This window comes from Schizosaccharomyces cryophilus (assembly GCF_000004155.1).
Source record: "Schizosaccharomyces cryophilus OY26 unplaced genomic scaffold supercont4.3, whole genome shotgun sequence".
Classification (NCBI taxonomy): Eukaryota; Fungi; Ascomycota; class Schizosaccharomycetes; order Schizosaccharomycetales; family Schizosaccharomycetaceae; genus Schizosaccharomyces; species Schizosaccharomyces cryophilus.
In genome coordinates, this window is record NW_013185626.1 from 1,037,457 (window position 1) to 1,060,006 (window position 22,550).

At 38.9% G+C, this 22,550-nt stretch overlaps 9 protein-coding genes across 9 annotated transcripts; 5 read left to right on the plus strand and 4 right to left on the minus strand.

Annotated features, from left to right (window-relative positions):
• Positions 1 to 147: 147 nt before the first annotated feature.
• Positions 148 to 5,503, plus strand: SPOG_00475 (clathrin heavy chain Chc1). Its single transcript, XM_013167984.1, has 3 exons — positions 148 to 249; positions 304 to 374; positions 464 to 5,503. Exons 1-3 carry the CDS (start codon positions 208 to 210, stop codon positions 5,316 to 5,318), a joined length of 4,968 nt encoding a protein of 1,655 aa, XP_013023438.1. The 5' UTR covers positions 148 to 207; the 3' UTR covers positions 5,319 to 5,503.
• On the plus strand, positions 5,431 to 6,719 carry SPOG_00476 (rRNA methyltransferase). The gene is made up of 3 exons (XM_013167985.1): positions 5,431 to 5,670; positions 5,715 to 5,752; positions 5,896 to 6,719. Exons 1-3 carry the CDS (start codon positions 5,635 to 5,637, stop codon positions 6,626 to 6,628), a joined length of 807 nt encoding a protein of 268 aa, XP_013023439.1. The 5' UTR covers positions 5,431 to 5,634; the 3' UTR covers positions 6,629 to 6,719.
• Positions 6,720 to 6,851: 132 nt separating this feature from the next.
• SPOG_00477 (60S ribosomal protein L11) lies at positions 6,852 to 7,484 on the minus strand. Its single transcript, XM_013167986.1, has one exon. It carries the CDS (start codon positions 7,448 to 7,450, stop codon positions 6,926 to 6,928), a length of 525 nt encoding a protein of 174 aa, XP_013023440.1. The 5' UTR covers positions 7,451 to 7,484; the 3' UTR covers positions 6,852 to 6,925.
• On the plus strand, positions 7,421 to 8,707 carry SPOG_00478 (Sm snRNP core protein Smb1). Its single transcript, XM_013167987.1, has 2 exons — positions 7,421 to 7,664; positions 7,731 to 8,707. Exons 1-2 carry the CDS (start codon positions 7,662 to 7,664, stop codon positions 8,169 to 8,171), a joined length of 444 nt encoding a protein of 147 aa, XP_013023441.1. The 5' UTR covers positions 7,421 to 7,661; the 3' UTR covers positions 8,172 to 8,707.
• SPOG_00479 (rho-type GTPase activating protein Rga2) lies at positions 8,584 to 12,253 on the minus strand. The gene has a single exon (XM_013167988.1). It carries the CDS (start codon positions 12,139 to 12,141, stop codon positions 8,848 to 8,850), a length of 3,294 nt encoding a protein of 1,097 aa, XP_013023442.1. The 5' UTR covers positions 12,142 to 12,253; the 3' UTR covers positions 8,584 to 8,847.
• Positions 12,254 to 12,261: 8 nt separating this feature from the next.
• Positions 12,262 to 15,992, plus strand: SPOG_00480 (centaurin ADOP ribosylation factor GTPase activating protein family). The gene is made up of 3 exons (XM_013167989.1): positions 12,262 to 12,405; positions 12,453 to 12,577; positions 12,771 to 15,992. The coding sequence occupies exons 1-3, from the start codon at positions 12,390 to 12,392 to the stop codon at positions 15,354 to 15,356; spliced, it is 2,727 nt and encodes a 908-aa protein (XP_013023443.1). The 5' UTR covers positions 12,262 to 12,389; the 3' UTR covers positions 15,357 to 15,992.
• Positions 15,993 to 16,124: 132 nt separating this feature from the next.
• SPOG_00481 (amidohydrolase) lies at positions 16,125 to 17,288 on the plus strand. Its single transcript, XM_013167990.1, has one exon. The coding sequence runs from the start codon at positions 16,163 to 16,165 to the stop codon at positions 17,126 to 17,128; it is 966 nt and encodes a 321-aa protein (XP_013023444.1). The 5' UTR covers positions 16,125 to 16,162; the 3' UTR covers positions 17,129 to 17,288.
• Positions 16,185 to 20,367, minus strand: SPOG_00482 (5'-3' exoribonuclease Dhp1). Its single transcript, XM_013167991.1, has one exon. The coding sequence runs from the start codon at positions 20,255 to 20,257 to the stop codon at positions 17,279 to 17,281; it is 2,979 nt and encodes a 992-aa protein (XP_013023445.1). The 5' UTR covers positions 20,258 to 20,367; the 3' UTR covers positions 16,185 to 17,278.
• A 1,424-nt stretch (positions 20,368 to 21,791) lies between these two features.
• SPOG_00483 (DUF1748 family protein) lies at positions 21,792 to 22,498 on the minus strand. The gene is made up of 3 exons (XM_013167992.1): positions 22,392 to 22,498; positions 22,270 to 22,358; positions 21,792 to 22,196 (listed from the first exon to the last, which is right to left on the minus strand). The coding sequence occupies exons 1-3, from the start codon at positions 22,392 to 22,394 to the stop codon at positions 22,067 to 22,069; spliced, it is 222 nt and encodes a 73-aa protein (XP_013023446.1). The 5' UTR covers positions 22,395 to 22,498; the 3' UTR covers positions 21,792 to 22,066.
• Between the last annotated feature and the right edge of the window lie 52 nt (positions 22,499 to 22,550).

Here is a 22,550-nt window from a genome sequence, read left to right on the forward strand (position 1 = left end):
AACAAAATAAAACATAAAGAATTCGCTATCTTGGCTATTTTTGTTTTGTTTTTTCTTTGCGATTCTTAATTTTACAGAGGTCTGCCTCACCCTTCCTCTTGTTCGCGATCATAAGGGTAAGGAACTTGGCGTCACCAGCCCCTGCGATTTCGAACTTACCGTCTCCCTCCTTCTACCACGACGCATTGCCAGCCGTGGATCAAAAAGATGGCTCAACAATTACCAATACGGTTTAGTGAAGTTTTACAGGTATGTTTTGGTAATAACGGTCTTTTGATAAAGAAGCTAACTTTGGTATTTTAGCTGGCTTCCTTGGGAGTTCAGCCTTCGTTTGGCTTCGCCAATGTTACTCTTCAGTCAGAAAAATATGTTTGGTATGGTTTTGCTTGTGCGCTGCTAAAGAGAAGCTATGGCGCAGTTGAATGTGAGATCTTTGGACTACATACTAATACTTTTGTTGTAGTATTCGCGATAATTCCAACGGTGCCAACCAAGTGGTGATCGTTGACCTTGAAAGCCCCGAAAATGTGGTTCGACGACCTATTTCCGCTGATTCAGTTATTATGCATCCTAAGAAAATGATTATCGCTTTAAAGGCACAAAGACAACTTCAAGTCTTTGATTTAGAAGCCAAGGCCAAACTTAACAGCTATGTGATGAATCAAGACGTTGTTTATTGGACTTGGATCAGCGACTCTACCATCGGTATTGTCACCGAAACCTCCGTATACCATTGGTCTCTTTCTGGTTCGGATCCTGTCAAGATGTTTGACCGCCACAGCTCTTTGAACGGTACGCAAATCATTTCTTACAGAAGCAATTATAATGAAGAATGGTTCACCCTTGTTGGTATCTCTTCACGAGATAATCGTATCGCCGGTAACTTACAACTCTACTCCAAGAAGCGAAAAGTTAGTCAACCTTTAGAAAGCCATGCCTCTGCTTTTGCAGTCATCCAACCAGAAGGCCTTAATCATGATGTACAAGTACTTGCCCTTGCCAGCCGGTTACCGACTGGCTCGAAATTAAGTGTTGTTGAAATCGATCGTAATCCCAATAACCCTGCTTTTGCTACGAAAACTGTCGATCTCTTCTTCCCTCCTGAAGCTATTAATGACTTTCCCATTGCCATTCAAATTGCACCCGCCTATGGTGTCGCTTATGTTGCCACAAAATTTGGGTTTATTCATGTTTATGATTTGGAAACTGCTAAATGCATCTATATGAATCGTGTATCTGGCGAATCTATTTTCGTAACCACTCCCCATGGATCCGTGAACGGTGTGATGGCTGTTAACCGTAAAGGCCAGGTCCTCAGTGTTTCCATAAACCCAGACACAATCATTCCTTATGTCCTAAACAATTTGAACGATGCAGGATTGGCTGTCCGATTAGCCTCTCGTGCCAATTTACCTGGTGCTGACAATCTGTATGCTCAACAATTCCAACAATTAATGATGCAAGGCAATTATGGTGATGCTGCTAAGGTGGCTGCCTCTTCACCCCGCGGTATCCTACGTACAGCTCAAGTTATTGAACAATTTAAGCAATTACCCGCCATTCCTGGCCAGATTGCTCCTATTCTGCAATATTTTGGCACCTTGTTAGATAAGGGTCCCTTAAATGAACACGAATCATTAGAGTTGGCTCGTCCTGTACTTGCTCAGAACCGCGTGCAACTTTTAGAAAAATGGTTCAATGAGGATAAACTTGCTTGTACAGAGGCACTCGGTGACCTTATTAAGCCTGTAAACTCTGCCTTAGCCTTGAAGGTGTATGAAACAGCTAATATTCCCAACAAAGTAGTTATGTGTCTGTCTGAGCTTGGTGACTTCAACCGATTAGTTTCTTACACAAGCCAAACAAGCTTCACTCCCGATTATGTCTCGCTTTTGCAAAATTTGGTTCGAGTTAATCCTGACCAAGCGGCTGATTTCGCTACTCAAATTTACAATAGCGATCCTTCGGTCAACTTAGAAAAGATCGTTGATATCTTCATGTCTCAAAACCTCGTACAACAGGCTACTGCCTTCTTGCTCGACGCTCTTAAGGATGATAATCCCGCACACTCTCATTTGCAAACTCGTTTACTCGAAATGAACCTTATTAATGCCCCTCAGGTTGCAGATGCAATCCTTGGTAATCAAATGTTTTCTCATTTCGATCACCAAGCTATTGCTTCGCTCTGTGAGCGTGCTGGCTTAGTCCAACGTGCTTTAGAGCTTTACGAGAAACCCGCAGATATCAAGAGAGTTATCGTGCATACTAATTTATTGAATCCTGAATGGTTAATGACATATTTTGGCAAGTTTTCACCTGATGAAGTTTATGATTACTTAAGAGAGATGCTTCGCTCTAATCTCCGCCAAAACTTGCAAGCAGTAGTGCAAATTGCTACTCGTTATTCCGACTTAGTTGGGTCTCAACGACTTATTGAAATGTTTGAAAAGTTTAGGACTTTTGAGGGCCTTTATTATTACCTGGGTAGCATTGTCAACATTACTCAAGATGCTGACGTTGTCTATAAATACATTCAAGCCGCTTGTCTTATGAATCAATTCACCGAGGTTGAGCGTATTTGCCGTGACAATAATGTCTACAACCCCGAAAAGGTCAAAAACTTGCTCAAGGAAGCTAAGCTAGCTGATCAACTTCCATTAATTCTTGTCTGCGATCGCTATAACTTTGTAAATGATTTGATTTTCTACCTCTATCGCAATAATCTTCATCAATTCATTCAAATTTATGTGCAACGTATCAATCCTTTGAAAACCCCACATGTTGTTGGGGCTCTGTTGGATATGGATTGTGAAGAAGAGTTTGTGAAAAACCTCTTGAACTCTGTTATTGGTCAAATTCCTATTGATGAATTGGTAGAAGAAGTAGAGAAACGCAACCGCCTCAAATTGTTACTCCCATATTTGGAGTCACTGCTGCAATCAGGCAACCAGGATCGTGCTATCTATGATGCTCTTGCTAAAATTTATATCGATTCCAACAATAACCCAGAGGTTTTCTTAAAGGAAAACGATATATATGACACTCTTTCGATCGGTAAATACTGTGAAAAACGTGATCCCTATTTGGCTTTCATCGCTTATGAGAAGGGTACTAATGACACGGAGCTCATTACTCTCTGTAACGAAAATTCAATGTTTAAACAACTTGCTCGTTATTTGCTTAAGAGAAGCGAGCCTGAGCTATGGCTAGAAGTATTACAAGATCAAATGTTCCGCAGACCTTTACTTGACCAAGTTATCGCGACAGCCGTTCCTGAATCTTCAGACCCAGAGGCCGTTTCTATTGTGGTTCGTTCTCTCATGGAAGTTGACCTTCCAGGTCAATTGATTGAGCTTTTAGAGAAAATCGTTCTGCAACCTTCATCCTTTAGTGAAAATGCTAATCTTCAAAATTTGCTGTTTCTAACGGCCATAAAAGCTGATAAGTCACGTGTCATGGAATACATCGATCGACTAAGCAACTACGATGTTGAAGAAATTTCTGAAATTGCAGTAGAGAATGGCTTGTTTGAGGAAGCGTTCAAGATTTACAAGATTCATCACAAGCATGAAGAAGCTATGAAGGTTCTCGTTGAGGATATTGTCAGCCTTGATCGCGCCGAAGAGTATGCTGAAATTGTCGACCAACCTGAAGTTTGGTCTCGTTTAGCCAAGGCACAACTAGGTGGAATTAGAATTTCTGAAGCCATCGCTTCTTACCTAAAGGCCAATGACCCTTCCAATTATGAGGAGGTTATTGAATTATCTTCTCGAGCCGGTAAGTACGAGGATTTAATTAAATACCTGTTTATGGCCAGAACTAAGATGCACGAGCCTGACGTCGATAGTGCCATATTGGTTGCTTATGCTAGAACCAACCAATTGACAGAGATGGAGACATTTTTGATTGGTTCCAATGTGGCTGATGTGAAATCAGTCGGTGATGAATGCTTTGACAGTGGTAACTATGAGGCTGCTAAGATTATGTATTCTAGCATTTCCAACTGGTCCATGCTTGCTTCAACCTTGGTTTACCTTAAGGAATATCAAGGTGCTGTTGACTGTGCTCGTAAAGCCAACTCTATTAAGGTATGGAAGCAAGTAGGCACTGCTTGTATTGAACAGCGTGAATTCCGTTTGGCTCAAATTTGTGGCTTGAATTTGATTGTTCATGCTGAAGAACTTACTTTCCTTATTCGTTTGTATGAAGAGCGCGGCTATTTTGATGAAGTCATTTCCTTGATGGAAGCTGGTTTGGGATTGGAACGTGCTCATATGGCTTTCTATACTGAGCTGGCTATTCTCTATTCCAAGTACAAACCCGAGCGCTTGATGGAGCATTTGAAGCTTTTCTGGGGTAGACTTAATATGGCTAAGGTTGTTAAAGCATGCGATCAAGCACATTTGTGGAATGAAGCTGTTTTCTTGTACGTCCACGACCAAAGTTACGATAATGCTGCCGCCATTATGATGGAAGAACCTGAAGCTTTTGATCATCAATCATTTAAGGATATCATCGTACACGTGGCGAACTTGGAGTTGTACTATAGAGCTCTACATTTTTATTTGGAGCAGCACCCTATGCTCCTTACTGATTTATTAGCTGCTTTAACTCCTCGTATTGATCATTCAAGAGTTATTCGCATCTTTGAAAAGTCTGAAAATACACCACTCATTATGAACTTTATGGTTGCTATTCAACATTTGAACATTGAAGCTGTTAACAACGCTTACAACGACTTATTGATTGAAATGGAAGATTATCAATCTTTACAAGACTCGATTGAGAATTATGACCGATTTGATGCCATTGCCTTAGCTAAGCGACTTGAAAAGCATACCTTGCTTGAATTCCGTCGCATTGCAGCTTACATTTACCGTAAAAATAGACGATGGATTCAATCCATTGAACTTTCAAAGCAAGATCGATTCTACAAGGATGCCATTATAACCGCTCGTGATTCCAACCAAACTGAGATTGCTGAAGATTTGATGAAATACTTCGTGGAAATCGGCAACTATGAATGCTTTACTGCTATCTTATATACTTGCTATCATTTGCTTCGTAATGACTTAGTAATGGAGATAAGTTGGCGCAAGGGATTACAGGACTACGCTTATCCTTACTTCATTAACTTCCAAGCCGAAATGTTTTCCAAAATCCTTACTTTAGAAAAGGATATAAAGGAAAAGGGGGTCAAGTCGGATGAGGAACCAAGCACTTTAGGTACTGGCATCTTCGGCAACACCCTGATGCTTACACAAGGACCTATGGCTACAGGAAGCAACAATACTGGTGCTTCTGGCTTTGGATTTTAAGCAACTTTTTTTCCATTATGCGTTCGTTATTAAGAAATTTAATGCCATTCTTTTTGAATTACTAGAACTTGAGGTTCGTAGCAAGAAATCAATTCTATTATGATACTATAGACAATGTTAGTGATTTATGTTTTAAGGCATCTCAATCTCAACTGCATTACTCAAATGAATAATAACTTATGGCCTATATAACAAGGCACGAAATCCCATAAACGAGTTCTAACGTACTACGCTATTTCAGTCTCATTAACAGAGAAATAGGTTGGATGGTGCCAAGCAAGTTGCCTTCAGCGTCAGTCTATTCATTCTCTTAAGTATGTCAAGGCCCGAGCATATCGCACCTCCTGAAATCGTAAGTAAAAAAGAAAAAGACGAGACTGTTAACGTTGAGTTTAGTTTTACAACGATGAAGAGGCAGGCAAATATAACACCAAGTAAGTAACTTGTACTATGAAAGCTCGTCTTGGAAGCATGAATGAGCAATCTACGAAAAGATTGAATGGTAAAAGCGGCCCGTCATGTTGATTTGTAGAAATGATTTTTTTTAAGGGGCTTTCATTACTAACACAGAACATAGTACTCGTATTCAGTCTATTCAAGCTGAAATGACAGAGCGTGCAATTGAATTGCTTGATCCTGAAGGCCCTTCCTTATTGCTAGACATTGGTAGTGGATCTGGAATTTCATCAAGTATAGCTGAAAGTTTCGGTCACGTTGCTGTTGGTATGGACATTTCTCCTTCAATGCTTTCCGTTGCCTTGGAGTCTCAAGACGTTGAAGGCGATATGTTGTTGGCTGACATGGGTAATGGTGTCCCCTTTCGTGCGGGTACCTTTGATGGTGTTATATCGATTTCTGCTATTCAATGGTTATTAAATGCTGATAAGACCTGTAATGTTCCTCAGAGACGTTTGAATCGGTTCTTCGAGACATTATACAGCAGCATGAAACGCGGAGGTCGAGCGGTTATGCAATATTATCCGGAAAGCGATCGCTCACAGCAGATGATCCTCGACACAGCAAAGAAGTGCGGATTTGCTGGAGGAATTGTCGTTGATCATCCTGAATCGAAAAGGCAGAAAAAGTTCTACTTGATTTTACAAGCCGGTGGAATGCGGGCGTTGAATACGAGTGAAATGTCTGTTGAAGATGAAAAAGTTGATGCTAAGAAGCGCAAATCGAAAAGGAAACATGAAATGAACACTCGTGAGTATATTGAACATAAAAAGGACTTAAACCGTAAACGTGGCCGACTTTCCGTACCCAAAGACTCCAAATACTCTGGACGTCGCAGAAAGGTTGCATTTTAATTAGGGTATTACGGGACATGTATAATATAGGGTTAATAAAGAAAAAAAATAAAATATGGGTTTTTTGTTTTTGGTGGTCAAAACGCTTGCCTTATAGAAACGACTGTATTACATGCAAGATACTGAAACAACAGGTGCACCTTTTCATAACTTCAATACATCTGCTTACAAATTACTTTTACAGTCACTACAAATTACACCTACGCCAAGAAAACTACTAGCACACTGATTACCAAATCATTTGCTACCATTCACCATTATAAAAGGTAAGAATACAAAAGAGTAAGGAACTTTAAATTACTTCTCCATAACAACAGCATCATACTTTTGCTTGAACCAATTGATGGTGTCCCCAGGAGTAATCTTGTGAGGGAAACCAATACGGCTACGTTGGGCCTTACGACGAGTGACACGCATGCCAGGACGGTCCATAACGACATAGAAGTCCATACCATAAATACCAATGGAAGGATCGTACTTGATGCCCAAGTCAATGTGCTCTTGGATACCAAAGCCGAAGTTACCAGTGGCAGAAAAGTTGCGACGCTTCAACTCATACTCCTTGACCTTGAGACCACGTTCCAAAATTTCCTCAGCCTTGGGACCACGGACGGTAACATGGCAGGAAATCTTTTCATTACGACGGATGCCGAAACGACGGATGGTGTAACGGGCCTTGGAGAAAACAGGAGTTTGACCAGAAAGTTGTTCCAAAACCTTTGCGGCACGGGTGAGACGATCACCAGATTCGCCCAAGGAGATATTGAGCACCAACTTGGAGATACGAAGCTCCTTCATAGGGTTTTGTGCCTTCTCTGCCATATTTGTATGATTTTTGGTGGATGCCAACTTTTTGTCTAACGCATTTCTCATTCTCACAAGAAGTTTCGTTGTGACATTGTGACTGTTGCTTTGTTGCCAGGGTAGGGTTAACCTCACCACCATCTTGCCAGTGCTCAAGTTGACAGAGCTCATATTCCTGCATCAATAAGCGATTCGCTGTAGGGTTTTTTTAATATAAATTTAATTCAAAATGGTAAGAAATACTAGGATGATGAGAATTTTTTTCAGGATACGTTGCTAAACCCATCTTGTTTTTTAGGGTACAACAAAGATGGTTTCTTTGTTGAATCATTCTTTAAATGTAACTACAAAAGATGGACGAACTTTTGTAGGTCAATTATTAGCTTTTGACGGCCATATGAACTTGGTTCTGAGTGACTGTCTGGAATATCGTCACATCCGTAAACAAAATAATCCTTCTAACTCTGTGTACGAGGAAAAACGCATGCTAGGTCTTGTAATTCTTCGTGGTGAGTTTATTGTCTCACTCTCTGTTCAAGGTCCACCACCCATGGATCCATCTATGAGAGGCGGTTTGCTTAGTGGTCCTGGTGTTGCTCGTCCTGCTGGCAGAGGAATTCCTCTTGGACAAGCACCTGTTGGTTTAGCTGGCCCTGTTCGCGGAGTTGGTTTCAGCGCTCCTCCTCCTCCAGCTGGTTTTGGACGAGGCGCTCCTCCCCCAGGTTTCCGTCCTGTATAAAGATGTCGCAAGCATATGGTATTTTTTTCTTTTGCTAGACAACAGGTACTCGCAAGGATTATGTCCATTTATCATCATCCTTGGAACTACTTTACGTGAAACCTACTCTTCCGGAATGGCGAGTCGATCATTGTATTTTAAACGGCAGAAGTCTTATATGCTCGTCTTCCTCGATCATTGTACGATACTTTATCTGCTTTTTAGTCCATGGATAATGATGCTTTCAATGATGACTCTTACATTCTTTAGTGCATGATACTAGCGCAGGAAAAAGAAAACCGATCTTTGAATCATTTCTCTTGTACTATAGATTATATTTACCAAAAAAGAAAAAAAAAAAAAGAAGAAAATCCCTACGGTTATACTAGCTTATGTAAAACATACTTATAACTGTTACTCACGGACTGTTCATGTTAGAGAATTTATGTTAACGCAAATATCATCAATTATTATTGAATAGAAACTTCTAAAACCAAATTTCCGCTATATACAATGATTAATGTAGTTTTATTTAATTTAAATTTTTTTAACCCCAAACATATTTGATTCATAAATTAAATCATAAAGACAAATGCTAACGAACGATAAGGCGAAAAATAGATAAAAAATCCCAAACGTACGAAAAAAAGAGTGATGCTTATATCTTGAAAAGAAAAAAGAGCGATATAGATACATATTAATCAACTAGATTCGCATTTGTTTGACGAATATAGTCAGTGAAAATTAGCTCATAATTTTCGATGAGCATATTAAAAACTTCAGAAGGAATATTCAAAGTTGGAGAAAAAACGATCCCGATGTTTCTTGCGTTCATTTTGTTATATTTTTCAAAAGCAATAATTCTGCGTAAGTGATGTAAAAGAGAGTCTAAAAGAACAAAGTTTTCAACGGGTAATTCCCCAAGTACCCGACAAAGTTCATCCATTGAGCTCTGTGTATGGGCAATTCCCGGCATTAATTCAATGATTTTCTGTAGTGAATTATCCAGCAAATTAGTTGGCAGCTCACGAAGGTATAGTTTTAACAAACCAGCAACAGCATGAATATCAAACATTTCATCCGAAGATAATAAGTCGTAATCAATGCCTTTGTTAAACTGTTCCTTTAGGCTTTTTATTGCAGAAGAAGATCCACTCAGTCGATATATACCTTCTTCTTTTTCTGCGCGCATTGCTTCCAAATACTCCAAGCACCGATATATCACAATGGGAAGCCCACTTTCATTAAATTGCGAGGCTTGCTCTACTGCATCAACCAGCGGTAATCCAAAAACCGAGGCTTGCTTTGTTATCGGATGCGCATTTGGAGCTGGTAACGACACAGGTTCTGAACCGTTCGCCTTATCAAGGGTTTCAAAAGAATACTCCTTCCTGTTCTCTTCCAAGGTATTGGCATTTGAAGATTGATCGTGCATCTGAGGTATCTTATTCCCAGAAATATTTATTCGTTTGAAATGATTGAGAAAGTCTTCTTCTACAGATGCGTTCTTATCCTTTTTCGGTAACTGTTCTTTATTGAAACTCGGTACAACTTTCGTTACTCTGGGATCAGTTTCCAAATAGCTATTCCCAGAGGTACTTGCAAAGGATAGTTCGGATTCGCGTTCATCTGTTGACAGTTCAGCTGTATCACTATGTCCAGCAGGGAGCAAATCAACATTTGAATCTGGTCTATTATTAATGTTTTCTTTATCCCCCATTACTTCGAAAGCACTGTCATCCACATAATGGCTTTGTGGCAGAGAGTCATCATCCAGGCTCCATTGGCTAACACCAGGTAAGAAATCCACCTGACTTAACTTTTCGTTTTGCTTTTTGGTTTGATTCCGACGAGATCCAGGAAAATCCGAAGCTTGAATTTGGAAATCAACAGGGGTAGACGACGTAGAAACTGGAGGTATTTGATAAAGAATAGAACGTAACCAACTTTGCTGATCTTCCATGTCCTTCGCCAATAAGACATGGATAGTATCCGTTCCATTTTTTTGTTCAGTTTGCTTTTCCTGTATAACAAATGCAGACTGGTAATTTTCGCCAGTTAAGAATTGATGAGGAGGATCAATAATGGTGAAAACAGGCAAATTTGCGCTATATCGGTGGACTTGAGCCTCCTGCAACTGAATTGTTCCTAGAACAGGTGCATTGCGGTTTTCTGCATAATACAAGACACGGTCTTTCAAGTAAAAATAGCGAGAAACAAGTCCGATATTCTTAATATATCTAAGTAAAACTCCTTCTTTTTGAGCATGATCTGGAGGAAGAAAGAAAACATCATTAAGATATTCTCGTAAAGTGTCTTTGCTTAAGAACTGAATTAACTTAACTTTCTGTTCTAACGTAAGATCAGCTTGGAAAATATAACGGAAATATGTGTCGACAGACCGACGAAGTAGTTCATTTTGTATATAAGAAGAATCGTTTGCGAACCAGTCAAGTGTGGGAAACGGTGGAGCACCTACATCCAAAATAAATGATGAATCAAAAGCTCGACATTGGCCAATACTCCTGGAATAGCTCCACACTTCATCCTTCCATTGTGAAGCAAGAGGCGGTACAGCGGTGACACCTACCACAAAATGTAGAATGATATTATCAAACTCCGCAGATGAAGAAGACAGAGTTGTCTTCATGAGATCAAATTTCAGGTATCGTACCAGTGCCTCATCCAACCTGAAACTGAGTTTGCTGTTGTATAAAGTTTCAGAATTGTTTGAAGAAGTTAACTGTGGATTACTGGCTATGGAATCACTTTTTGTGCGATTTTCTTGTTTCGGGCGAGCAAATGCCGTCAATGAAGAGAAGGAGGACAGAAAAGATTTCGTAGAAGACTTCTTGGATTCTTTCGATTGGGCCTCTGAACTTTGTTGTTGTGATTGCTCTGTAGGAGAGTGAGGATCAATGATAGTCCATGTTCGATTAGAGTCAGAGAGACGTCGCGTCAAACAGATATCACTATCCGGAACTTTCAACATTGATAAAGGTTCAGATGCTATTGTTTCGGGTGAGTTAACAACTGAAAGGTTTATAGCTTTAGGCAAAGGTTCCGGATAAGCTAAGGAAGGAGTAGGAGACAAGGAGTTTGAATTAAAGTTCTTATTAAATGGAAACCCGGATTTTGAAGTTGCATTATCGTTCGTATCAAGATCAGTAACCGCTGCAGGAGACGCAATTGTGTTTTTCATAGGAGATTCGTCCAACGTGGAATTTATGCCGCCTTTCTTCAATGCTACAGAGTCGTTGGGAGCCGAAAAGTTTTCAAGAAACTGTTTTGCAAAATCGCTATTACTTTTGCTATTTGATACTACACTCGGATCTTGAACTGAGGAAAACTTAAAGTTAGTTGAAGTAGGAGAAAGGCTTTCAGTACAATCCAAATCCTCTTTCATAAACCATCGAGTCTTTGCAGCTTCATTCCGCAAAGCTGAGTATCTTTCGTGCGACACAGGTGAAGAAAGCGAAGAACGTGGGTCATATGGACCAGAAATCGCGTTTACAGGAAGGCGTTTTGTGTTCAATAGAAGTTGAGGCATATCTTTGTAAATATTTTGACTCCGTTCTTCCAAAGATGAACCTCCGTGCGTAAGGGAAGAGAATGACGATCGATCGTCTTTGCTGGCACTCCCTACGAAACTTGGGGATAAACCATCTCTTTGATCCTTCGAGGCTAACCTTGCAAACAAATTTGCTTTATTGGGAGAAGGGATTTCAGCGCTAGAATGGTACTCAGACAACGAGGTTTCTAGATTTTCCAGTTTACTTAAACGTGATCGCAGAACGCCATTCTCAGAAAGAGCTTGCTCCAAATCTCTACGTAAATCATAGATAGTATTTCTTTGGTTATTTACCAGGTCAAAAAGTTTTTCCTGTTCAACCCCTGGAGTCGCATTACCATCACTGATTTGAAGTTCGTCCTGAGAGCCCATATTTCTCCCTAACTTGAATGTATTTTCAAAGGAATTGCTTCCTTTCATTGCTTTTAAACATTTACCCTACAATTAACCATGCAAATTACTTCTTTGACAGCCTTCCTGGAGGTCGGCTGGGATAATGAAAAGGTATGGTAATATCGTTGGTAGCGTTAACTTACCATCTCCATATACATGTCTCTCGAGCTAGCTTTCGGACTCAAAGCATTAAATTGCATATTCTAATTTTATAAACAATTTTGAAAATTTTATATTCAGTGTTGTCTTTTCACCACTGTTTTTAATTTACTGTTATGAACGGAAATGATAGTATGTGTCAATTAACTCATTCTCTTTGCTAACTTTTAATGAATTAGCCTATTTATTATCCCTTGAGATTTCCAATACTACCGATGGATCTATTTTGTCTTTGATTCCTGGAAACAATGGAATGCTGACTCCTGTTTCTAATACCAAGCGAAGGTTACTAGATATGACATATGTATGTTTATAGGGAATAGGAAGAAAGTTTAGAAGAACATACTTTTTTATTTGACTTTGATAAAAAAGTCAGTTGCTAGATTATGCTTACTCCAATAAGCTTCATAGTAAAAGCAACGGAAGTATTAAGTCTTCTCTTCGTTTCTTTTTTTGCTACGTAACATAAAGGTACTGTTTAACGCTAACATAGGTAGGATACTCTGACGAAGCTTGTACTCTTGAAGCTTGAATGTCAAACCATTCCCAGTTTTCGACTGTTCTTTACCCCAGAGGTTGCTAATATAAAGCAAGAAAACAAAAAGCTCTTTTTACTCAATTGTGAATCGATCGCGTCGTTAAATAGTTTTTTTACTCGAGTGATATCTTATGATGAACTATGCAGCCAACAGAACGTTTATGAAGTGTCTACGTTAGTCGAGACAAAAAATGATGACTACGGATTCTCCTATGATTGGAAGCCTTCTGTTCATAAAACTTTAGAGGATGGCTGCTTTAACTATTCATGCCTAGCTATTTATTCGTTCGAAACCGAATGTTTGGTTTCTACAAACAAGCTTTTCTACTACATAAAATTTGACTCATCAGATTTTGAAGATACTCCTATGTTATTAAATTCGCCTACGAAAGTATCGCCCAAAACTACTGAAAACTGTTTGTCTCAGAGTCCTAAACCTTCCCCTGAGCCAGCTATTTACAGTTCGAAAACCGCTATATATCCTGAAACTTATGAAGACAATCCTTTTTTTCGCTCTATCTTGCATGAATTAGAACAGAAGTCATCCTCCATGAAGTTGTATTTTAAAAAAATAATGAAACGAATCATGCAGGTGAGCTCTGCTTTCGAAGAATCCGAGTATGCTTTTAAGCGACTGTCTGACACTCTTTATGAAGCATCCACAGATACCACAATCGCTTCGCAACCGATGCTAGATGAATTTTTGCTTCGCTCATTTGAACTTGAAATGATTGTTTTACGGCATATGAAGGCTGACTTTATGAATCATATGTATGGACCTTTACAAAGAATATATAGTACCTCTATAAAGCCTATTGATGATAAGAAATTGGAGTTCGAAGAACAAAGTAAAAGTTATTATACTTTACTGTCTCGTTTTATGTCTTGTCGTAAAGATTCTAAGTTATCCGAATCGGTCTTTTTCGAAAAAGAAAAGCGCTTTGCTTTACAACGTTATGATTATTATTGCTTTATGCAAGACCTTTATAATGGCTCCACCATGAGTGAAATAAGTGAGGTTTTTTTAAAATTTGTAAATCGACGATTCGACAAATTGTCCGACTATATGGCTTCCTTGGAATATTTACTCCCTCAGCTACAGCAATTGATGTCGAAACTAGAAGCTTCGAAATGGGATCTCACTTTTCAAGAAAAATGCCGAAGAAAGCAACGTTCGGCTATGATAACGAAGAAAGATCGACCAAAATCCATGTTTGCTATTCCATCCTCCCCTTTATCTGATGTATCGGAAAGGTCTGATTATACAATGTACAGCCCACCACATTCTTCTTCATCTGAAGACTTCCAAAAAGTAAGCAGTCCTACATCAAACGTTCATAATCCTGGTTTGATATACAAGGAAGGGCTTTTGTTTGTTTTCACTGCCTCTGAATTAGGAGCCGACTTAGCCGTTCGCAGTAAAGCAGCCTGGCATAAATACTGGGTTGCCATCAAGGATGGTTATATGCTGGAGTATGCAAATTGGAAAGATTCTGAAAAGATTAGTGTTTATTCAATTTCACTGCGAAATGCTTCTGTGAGAAAATTAAGAAAACAGCCAAGGAAATACTGTTTAGAACTGATTTCTCCAAAGACAAAGCGCTTATATCAAACAACTTCTGAAACTGAATTGGATGCTTGGATTAGTTCCATTAATGATTCCATAAAATCTTTAACTAAGCAATCTTCTTTAGAAGATTCACTCACATCTTCAGATGAACAGCCAGTAATCAAAGGGGTTTCGTCGCCGCCTGTTGAGCGCGCTCGCTTGACTCGCAAGATCAGTGGCTCCGGAATCAGAAGAGCATTCACCCGGAAAGGGTCTTGGAATTTTCCTCAACTTTTTCGAAGTGCAAGCACAAACACAAAAACTATTGAGGATTTAGAAAAATGCCATGCAAGTGCAAGCATTTTCATCGAAATGTTGAGAAGGATCGATCCAGAAAACTCTCTCTGTGCTGACTGTGGCTCTACGAAAGACGTGACATGGTGCTCCATCAACATTCCAGTAATTTTGTGTATTGAATGCAGCGGTGTTCATCGTTCGCTTGGTTGTCATATCTCAAAAACACGCTCCCTTTTATTTGACTCTTTTCCCCAACAGTTAAAGCTTTTGTTGTCTCGAGTAGGGAATTCAGTTGTAAACCGTGTTTTTGAAGCGAGGATAAATTCATTCTCTGGTAAACCTTTTCCTGACAGTGATACGGGTATGAAAGCTGTGTTTGCCAAAAAGAAGTATGCTGAACATGCCTTTATGGATCTGTCATCAGTAGACGCATACCAGTATCTTATTGAAGGTCTAAGGATGAACGAGACAGAAAAAGTCTTGCTAGCACTTGCTGCTCAACCAAACTTCAAAGAGCACCGTTCTGAATTTCTAAAGGAAGTAACTCAAGATGCAAGCCGCTTACATTATTTGGAGCTGATGCTTTTGAACGGATTGTTATTGCCCTCCTCTGAAGAAATATCCAAGTATGCTTGTAAAGAAATGGAAGCATTATTACAACAAAAGCATTATGTCAAATATCGCGAGGAAGAAGTATAGGGAAAGAACAAAGAGCAGATGTTTCCTTACTATAAAAAATCCATTCTTCTTTGATAAAACAGGTTTTAATGAAGGAAGCAGAGCCTCCACATTCCCAACCGTAATTCCTCTCACTAATAGAAGTCGTGGACTCTGAATTGATTCAAAATATTTTCAAGCCTTTATCTCATACCCGTCTCTGAAATACTGCTCTTTCTTTGTGCCGTCTTCTCTGTTGTATATGCAGCATTAAGACAGTTATTTGAATTCCGTTCAACGAAAAGTGTAATATGAACGACAATCAAAGTGAATCTTCATCATCAAGGAAAGACACGTTTTCGTGTCTGATAAACCTTTGGTAAAAGTTGTCATAGTCATTTCGTTTGTTCGAATTGACCAGTTATTCTACAAAATTCTTAAAACGCAATTAAAAGAAAAAAAAAACGTCCATCGCTCGCTTAAAAGGTTTTATTTTTTTCTCATTAACTTTACATTACTCGCTTTATTGAATTGCGAGAACTATTTATTACGCACCATTCCTTCTTTTCTTCTGACAATACACTTACTTCTTGGACACTCATTTTGGTACTAATTCACTAATAATAGCTAATTTGACTGTGCCCTCTTTTTTTTTTTAGTCGACTTGTTATCCGTCAAGACTTAAATCCATTTCAAACAAAAAAGTTCATAAAATTACAAAAGAAAAACAGACTCAATCTCGTTTATGCTACCAAATTTTACTCATTCGTTACTTCTTTCCACAGATATTCACCACACATTACCTTTGTAATCTTATCAATCATCACGAAGGAAGCACCCACTTTTATATGTCTAAAAACGTTAGTACTTCATTTATTCAAGGTATTCGAAAATTCAGTCCATTTGTATTACCAAAGTTTTCCTGTAGAATGAACCATTTCAATGCTTCTCTTGTTCCAAAGGACTTTCGTCCTTTTCGGATTGGACTCGTTCAGCTTGCGTCAACTGCCAACAAAAACGAGAACTTGAAGAATGCGTGTGCTCAAATTTCAGAGGCTGTGAACAACGGCTCACAAATGGTTGTCTTGCCTGAATGCTTCAATTCTCCTTATGGTAATCAGTATTTCAATGACTATGCTGAGACGATTGAGGAGACTTCTCCTACATACCAAGCATTGCATTGCATTGCTAAAGATTTGAAAATTTATCTTTTTGGAGGCTCGATTCCTGAAAGAAAAGATGATAAACTTTACAACACTTCCATGATCTTTAATCCATCTGGCAACTTGATTGGCATTCATCGTAAGATTCATTTATTTGATGTGGATTTCCCTGGCAAAATTACGTTCCGTGAGTCTGATTCACTGAGCCCTGGTAATTCTATGACCATTATTTCAACTGAATATGGCAAAATCGGTTTGGGAATTTGCTATGATATTCGTTTCCCTGAATTGGCCACGATTGGTGCTAGAAATGGTTGCTGTATGATGATTTACCCTGGTGCTTTTAATCTTACTACAGGCCCTTTACACTGGGAGCTTCTTGCGAGAGCTCGTGCTATTGACAATCAAATTTATGTCGCTTCTTGCGCTCCAGCTCGTGACATGTCTGCTAGTTATCATGCCTGGGGACACTCTACGGTTGTTGGACCAGACGGCATGGTATCGGCTACCATGGATGAAAAGCCTGGTATTGTATATGCCGATATTGACCCGGAGCATATGGCATCAACCCGTAAAAGTATTTCCTTGTACACCCAACGTCGTTTTGATGTCTACTCTGAGACAAAGCCTCTCAAACTTAATGAAAACTAGGATTTTGTCGTAATTTATTATTAAAATAATTAAATAAATCAACTATATGAGTTTATATGAATCCAGGGGTAAAGTAATTCTAAAAGTCCAAAATACCCTAACGAAAACCGTTTGATGTCATTTATAGTATTAAGTTAATGAAAGATAAAATCATCGATGAGCGCCCTTTCCATTGTAGCCTGTAGCTGGAGAGTATCCGTAGCCATAAGAGTTGCCACGATTATTCATATGAAAGTTGCCATTTGAAGGGCCTGATTGTCCATATCCACCTCTTGCACTATACGCATTCGCGGATCTTGGGAAGTTACCAAATTGCTTCCACGGCGGTTGACTACCCGTATTCGCAAATCCATTGGTAACTCCAGTATACGTTTGCTGATTGTAACTATAGTTCTGTGATTGATAGGACGAACGTTGAGCACCATAGCCTTGGAAACCTCCTCTTCGAGGTCCACCTCCTCGGAAAGAGTTATTATTTCTGCGTCCAGTATTATTTCGTTCTGCACGTACGATGCTAACATCTTCTGGAGTCAATACTTTGGGGGGCATTTTAACACCGCGAAGAAGCATTGATTTATGAACAAAATTTGATTTGGGGACTTCATATTGTAAGCTCAAACTTTGATTGTTCTCAATGTTGCCGTATTTTTGAAGCGCATCAGCAGTGGTAACGTCTACTGGGCATTGTACTGAAACATTTGGTAATATAGAATCATCATTGCTTACCTTTCCAAAAATACCATGTCCCACTTTTCCGGATAACTTCAAAGGTTTCCCTTGTTTCTTTTTTGTGTACAATTGCTTTACGACTTCTGGGTACATGGGATGATGCTCAGAAACAAACAGCAATGTAGATCCGTTCGTATTTCTTCTAGCTTCCTCTTCACTCAGAGAAGGATAGACCTTGGAAACTGCCGATAACAATCGGTTTTCATCAATAAAAGGAAGCAACGCAACACCTTGCCATTCAAACTTTTTACCGTTTAAATCTATAACAAAGTCTTCCGGATAAAAATCGATGATCTCCGAGTCATTTTGAGTCATCAAAGACTGCAATTTCTCCGGTAAATTGTTTTTACTTGCCGCGGGAAGTACACCCAATAACTGCTCATATGGCCTGAACGGTTGATTCAAGTCAAATTTGACGTCAATAGAAGAGAGATTTTTAAAATCAGCCGCAAAGGGGGCATAGTGATATGGATAATACCAAGTCCATGAAGGACAACCTTGATAATAGTACAGCAAAACCCAACATAATCCATGAACATAATGGCGGATTGCCTCCCCTAACTGATCCGTATCATCCACGGAAAATCCAAATTTTTGTTCATAATAACGCTCTCGATATCCAGCTTCATGTAACCGAACTGTATCAGTAGTGGCTTCGTCGCTGGTTGAATTATCTTCAGCTTTTCGTTTCATGCCAGCTGAAACGGGTGCTGGTTCAATAGGAGTTGCTAAACCACTAGGGTCTGAGCTTGCTATGTCATCCGTAGCACTAGGGGTAGGGGACGAAACCACGTCCTCAATAGGGACAGCATGAAGAACTTCATTTGAAATCATTTGAGACTTTAAGTTTGCAGCAGCAATTTTGTTAATAGAAGAGGTAGTCGCAGCTTCATTGGAAAGGCCAAGACGGTTGGCGGCACGATTATTAATGAGATCTTTGTTTGTAGCTCCTAACGATCTATTGGAGGCTCTTTCAGATAAATTTACCAAATCCTCAGGGGGCGGACCACCGGTTTTCCGTATTTTATTAGGTCGGCCATCGTCTTCTGTGCTTGTCTCAACAGAAGGGGCAACCGTTGCTTGTGAAGATTCAACCTTTACTGAGCGTTGTATAACAGCCTCATCCAAATAAGATGAATCATTTTGGTTGGCTTCTCTTTGTGCTCTACGCTTCTGGTTTTCAGTTCGACGGTCTTCTTGTTGCTTAAGACGCTTAAAAATATCGTCTTCTTGATCGCCGACAGCAGTCAAAATCATCTCGGCACGGGTTAAATTAACTGATCCATCTAGGGTTAAGTAACCTCCCATATGTGGAAGACAGGTACGCCAAATTTCAGTCAGACGTTCTACTGCACCATCACGAATATCCAAGCTTGGAAGATGGGGAAGAAAGTCGTTACCGACGAAGAAAATGAAAAACACCCAGTCATCAATGGCTCTTTCAAGATCGAAAGGGAAAGGCAGGTTAGGAACATACAGCTCAACTTCCAGGTATTCTCGAAGAATACTAACATGTAACCAAATGAATGGCTTCTTCACAGGAACCTTATTAGTTTCTGATGTTTCATCTAACCGCTTCAAACCTAATCGTTCTTCCTTCGTTTTTCGAGTACTGCCTTGTTGGAAAAATACATCTTCTCTCAGTACGCGGAAATGAGGTTCATGAGTTGCCAGACCAAGCATAATTAAATCGGCATCCAATCCATACACAACGTGATGAGTATTTGGGTCATATTCTGGTTTTACTCGTTGAGAACGAATAAATTCCATAATTTTGTGCTCACCTTCACCTGGCACAGATGCATCTGACAGAATGAAGCGAGTGTTTCTCCAGCAAGGATCTGTGTTTAGTTTATTTATAATGTAGTATCGTAGCGATTTAGCTAATGTATCCATAAACGGTGTTCCTGGTGTAATACAATTGCTATCCCAAGCCTTTTTCTTGCTTGCCTCTTCATCGACAGGAATTCCCTGTTTTTTTGCTTCCTCAATGCAAGTTTCAAGCTCAGCTTCTTTTTGAGCAGCTTCACGAGAAGATCGAAATCGACGTGATCGCTGCTGATTCATTTTGGCACGAGGGGCTACACCATCGATGGCAATGTAAAGCAACTTTCTGGGACGAACCATTGCCAAAATCCTATCTGTATACTCAAAAACGGCAATCATCATCTCATCCTCAGTTTCAGGTGCCGGTCGATCTTCAGGATGCGAACAAGGATGGACAATGCCATTCATATCCAGGTATAAATTATCGCATTCTTCACCATTGGGATTTGGAAGGCTCAGATCTGGTCCAACTTCTGTCCCATCAGGAAGCGTCTGAGTCGGTGCCTCAACTACAGGCGTAATAACTTTGGCAAATTTTCTCGACAAAAGTCGAAAAAGTGCTGGAACACCCATCGTGACCAAAAACTCTGAAGGAGATCAACGCTACTTCCTTCTTGCTTCTGAAATCAATCCGATTCTGTAATTAAAAGAATCAATGATCGAAATCGTTTGTGTGGTATTTGACAGACACGAATAAGGCAGTATAATTTATCATTCTCTTAATATTTACGACCTTAATATATATTACTCTAAAAAGTATATAATTCTATAATCACAGTTGTTGAGATGCGTTATACTATTGTATAACGAGGACTAGATTACTTTCATTGATAAACAAATAGGTAGAAAGTGAAAATTAATATATGATTTTGAGCTTTGTACACATAATTATGTAAGTATGTAGTGTAACTTTTCATAATATTGATTGTACATAGTATTTTCTTCAATTGCGGTATTCTCTTTCCATGGACTGAATTACAATGTTTATTTTGTAGTTTTATTTCAAAGGGAATGAGGAAAGAATAAAGGATCAGTCAGTGATGCTAAGATAATAGAGGAATTCATGGAATACGGAAGAATTTAGAGCATTCAGGTAGATTGAAATCATAAATGTCCGTATATTTACAACTCGTTCTTTTGAAATTATGTCTGTCCAAATCCTCTTTTGTAAAGCATGCGTTTAACTTTAAAATAATTAATTTATTATTTAAATACGAAGCAAATTATATTTTTCTTTCTAATAATAACAGCGTTTGAGCCTTCTCGTTTTACGAGTTTTTGCTTGCTGGTAAAATAAGTTCAACATATCTTCCAAAGTTAATTTCAAGGAAAAACACCCTTAAGTGGACTTTCAGCTGCTTTCAAATATAAATTTCGCATCTTTGTGAAGACTCAAAACATGATTTTCAAATATGCGAGACTTAACAATGAGCTGAACTGTTGTGAGAAGAAAACCATTGACGTTAGTTTCTAAAGAAAAATATGGTGAAAATTTATTGTTTATGTGGATAGACCACCAGAGCTTAATGATTCTGTAGCATTTCATGAATATACTCCTGATCATGCATCCTTTTCTGGCCCATAAAGATGTAGAAACAAGATTGAAATGTCCTAAGATATAGAATAAAATACTTTCTTTATATCGGACAAGCTGCTCATTAGTAAGAAAAAGATTTGGCAAGAAATGAATGTGAGGAATGCCAAAAAAGACTCAAAACTTATTAAGCTCTTTGCATGTGCAATTTATAGCTGTAGAGAAGCTCAATATAAGATATAGAGGAAGCTATTCATTTAAACAAGCCTCTGTAAAACATTAGTCTTGACCCTATGAGTATCTAAAGCAGACGAATGACTCACATGGGGGACTTTTTTAAGATTTATTTGGGATTACCTTCCCAATAAAATCTTACCTTCGGGGACTATACGATCATCTTCGATGACGCTTACTTAAAACACATAAGAGTACAGGGATAATAAAAGGCGTCAATTACTTAATTGCAATCCTACTGTTCTCTAAAACTTAAGATATAACAAGAGAACGGCATGTCCTCTTTCTTGTGGTGAAGCTGGGACATACAGTATAAGATACATATCTGAATGAGTATTAATATTAAAAACATATGATTCAAGAAAAAGAAAAGAAACTTTCCGTGCATAAGAAAACATTGAGGATCTGTCAAAAGAGGGTTCAACTCGTCAAAGAAAACTGACACGACAATAAAGAGTATGAAGCAATTTATGAGCAAATTATTACCGCGAAAGCCATTGTAAGAGAAAGAAAAGGAAAAACTATGCTCCAAGATCACACTGACAGATAAAGCAAACCTAACTCTCTAAAGAAAATAGCGTTCAGAGCAAACCTAGGCTTCGGAAAACATTCTTTTACAACTTTTTGAACCAATTTGTAGAAGATAGAAAATTACTGGATTGATCGAACGCCCATTCGCCAAATCCAAGGTATTTTTCAACGGCGAGCTTCACATCTTCGTTATGGACTTTCTCAACATCAAACCTGGTTCAATGTATTAGTTTCGGTTTTGCTAATAATGGAGACGAATTTATAAATGAATAGAGTGATAACTTACGAGACACCAGAAGAACGACGAATTCCTGCGATGCAAGTAGAAACTAATGCTAAATCAACTCCGTAATGGAACAAACGAGAAAGAACAGGCTATAATTAGCTTTTGCGAATAAAATAACATACCATTTTTAAATTTATAGGGCTGCTCGTAGTTTTCCTAATGTTACTGAAGAGAGGAGGAGGTTTGGTGTAGCTTCGTTCTATGTGCTATACATACAGTAGCACACATGGATACTATGAGTAAAGCAACTGGATATAATAGTGAGGACTTTTAAAACGTAT

Coding starts and splice junctions, on each gene's coding strand:
- SPOG_00475 (XM_013167984.1), top strand. CDS start 208: ATGGCTCAACAATTACCAATACGGTTTAGTGAAGTTTTACAG. Junction 250..303: donor GGTTTAGTGAAGTTTTACAG/GTATGTTTTGGT, acceptor TTGGTATTTTAG/CTGGCTTCCTTGGGAGTTCA. Junction 375..463: donor CAGTCAGAAAAATATGTTTG/GTATGGTTTTGC, acceptor CTTTTGTTGTAG/TATTCGCGATAATTCCAACG.
- SPOG_00482 (XM_013167991.1), bottom strand. CDS start 20,257: ATGGGTGTTCCAGCACTTTTTCGACTTTTGTCGAGAAAATTTGCCAAA.
- SPOG_00477 (XM_013167986.1), bottom strand. CDS start 7,450: ATGGCAGAGAAGGCACAAAACCCTATGAAGGAGCTTCGTATCTCCAAG.
- SPOG_00476 (XM_013167985.1), top strand. CDS start 5,635: ATGTCAAGGCCCGAGCATATCGCACCTCCTGAAATC. Junction 5,671..5,714: donor ATATCGCACCTCCTGAAATC/GTAAGTAAAAAA, acceptor CGTTGAGTTTAG/TTTTACAACGATGAAGAGGC. Junction 5,753..5,895: donor GCAGGCAAATATAACACCAA/GTAAGTAACTTG, acceptor CACAGAACATAG/TACTCGTATTCAGTCTATTC.
- SPOG_00480 (XM_013167989.1), top strand. Junction 12,578..12,770: donor GGTTACTAGATATGACATAT/GTATGTTTATAG, acceptor TAACATAGGTAG/GATACTCTGACGAAGCTTGT.
- SPOG_00483 (XM_013167992.1), bottom strand. Junction 22,197..22,269: donor CGTCGTTCTTCTGGTGTCTC/GTAAGTTATCAC, acceptor ACATTGAACCAG/GTTTGATGTTGAGAAAGTCC.
- SPOG_00479 (XM_013167988.1), bottom strand. CDS start 12,141: ATGAAAGGAAGCAATTCCTTTGAAAATACATTCAAGTTAGGGAGAAAT.
- SPOG_00481 (XM_013167990.1), top strand. CDS start 16,163: ATGTCTAAAAACGTTAGTACTTCATTTATTCAAGGTATTCGAAAATTC.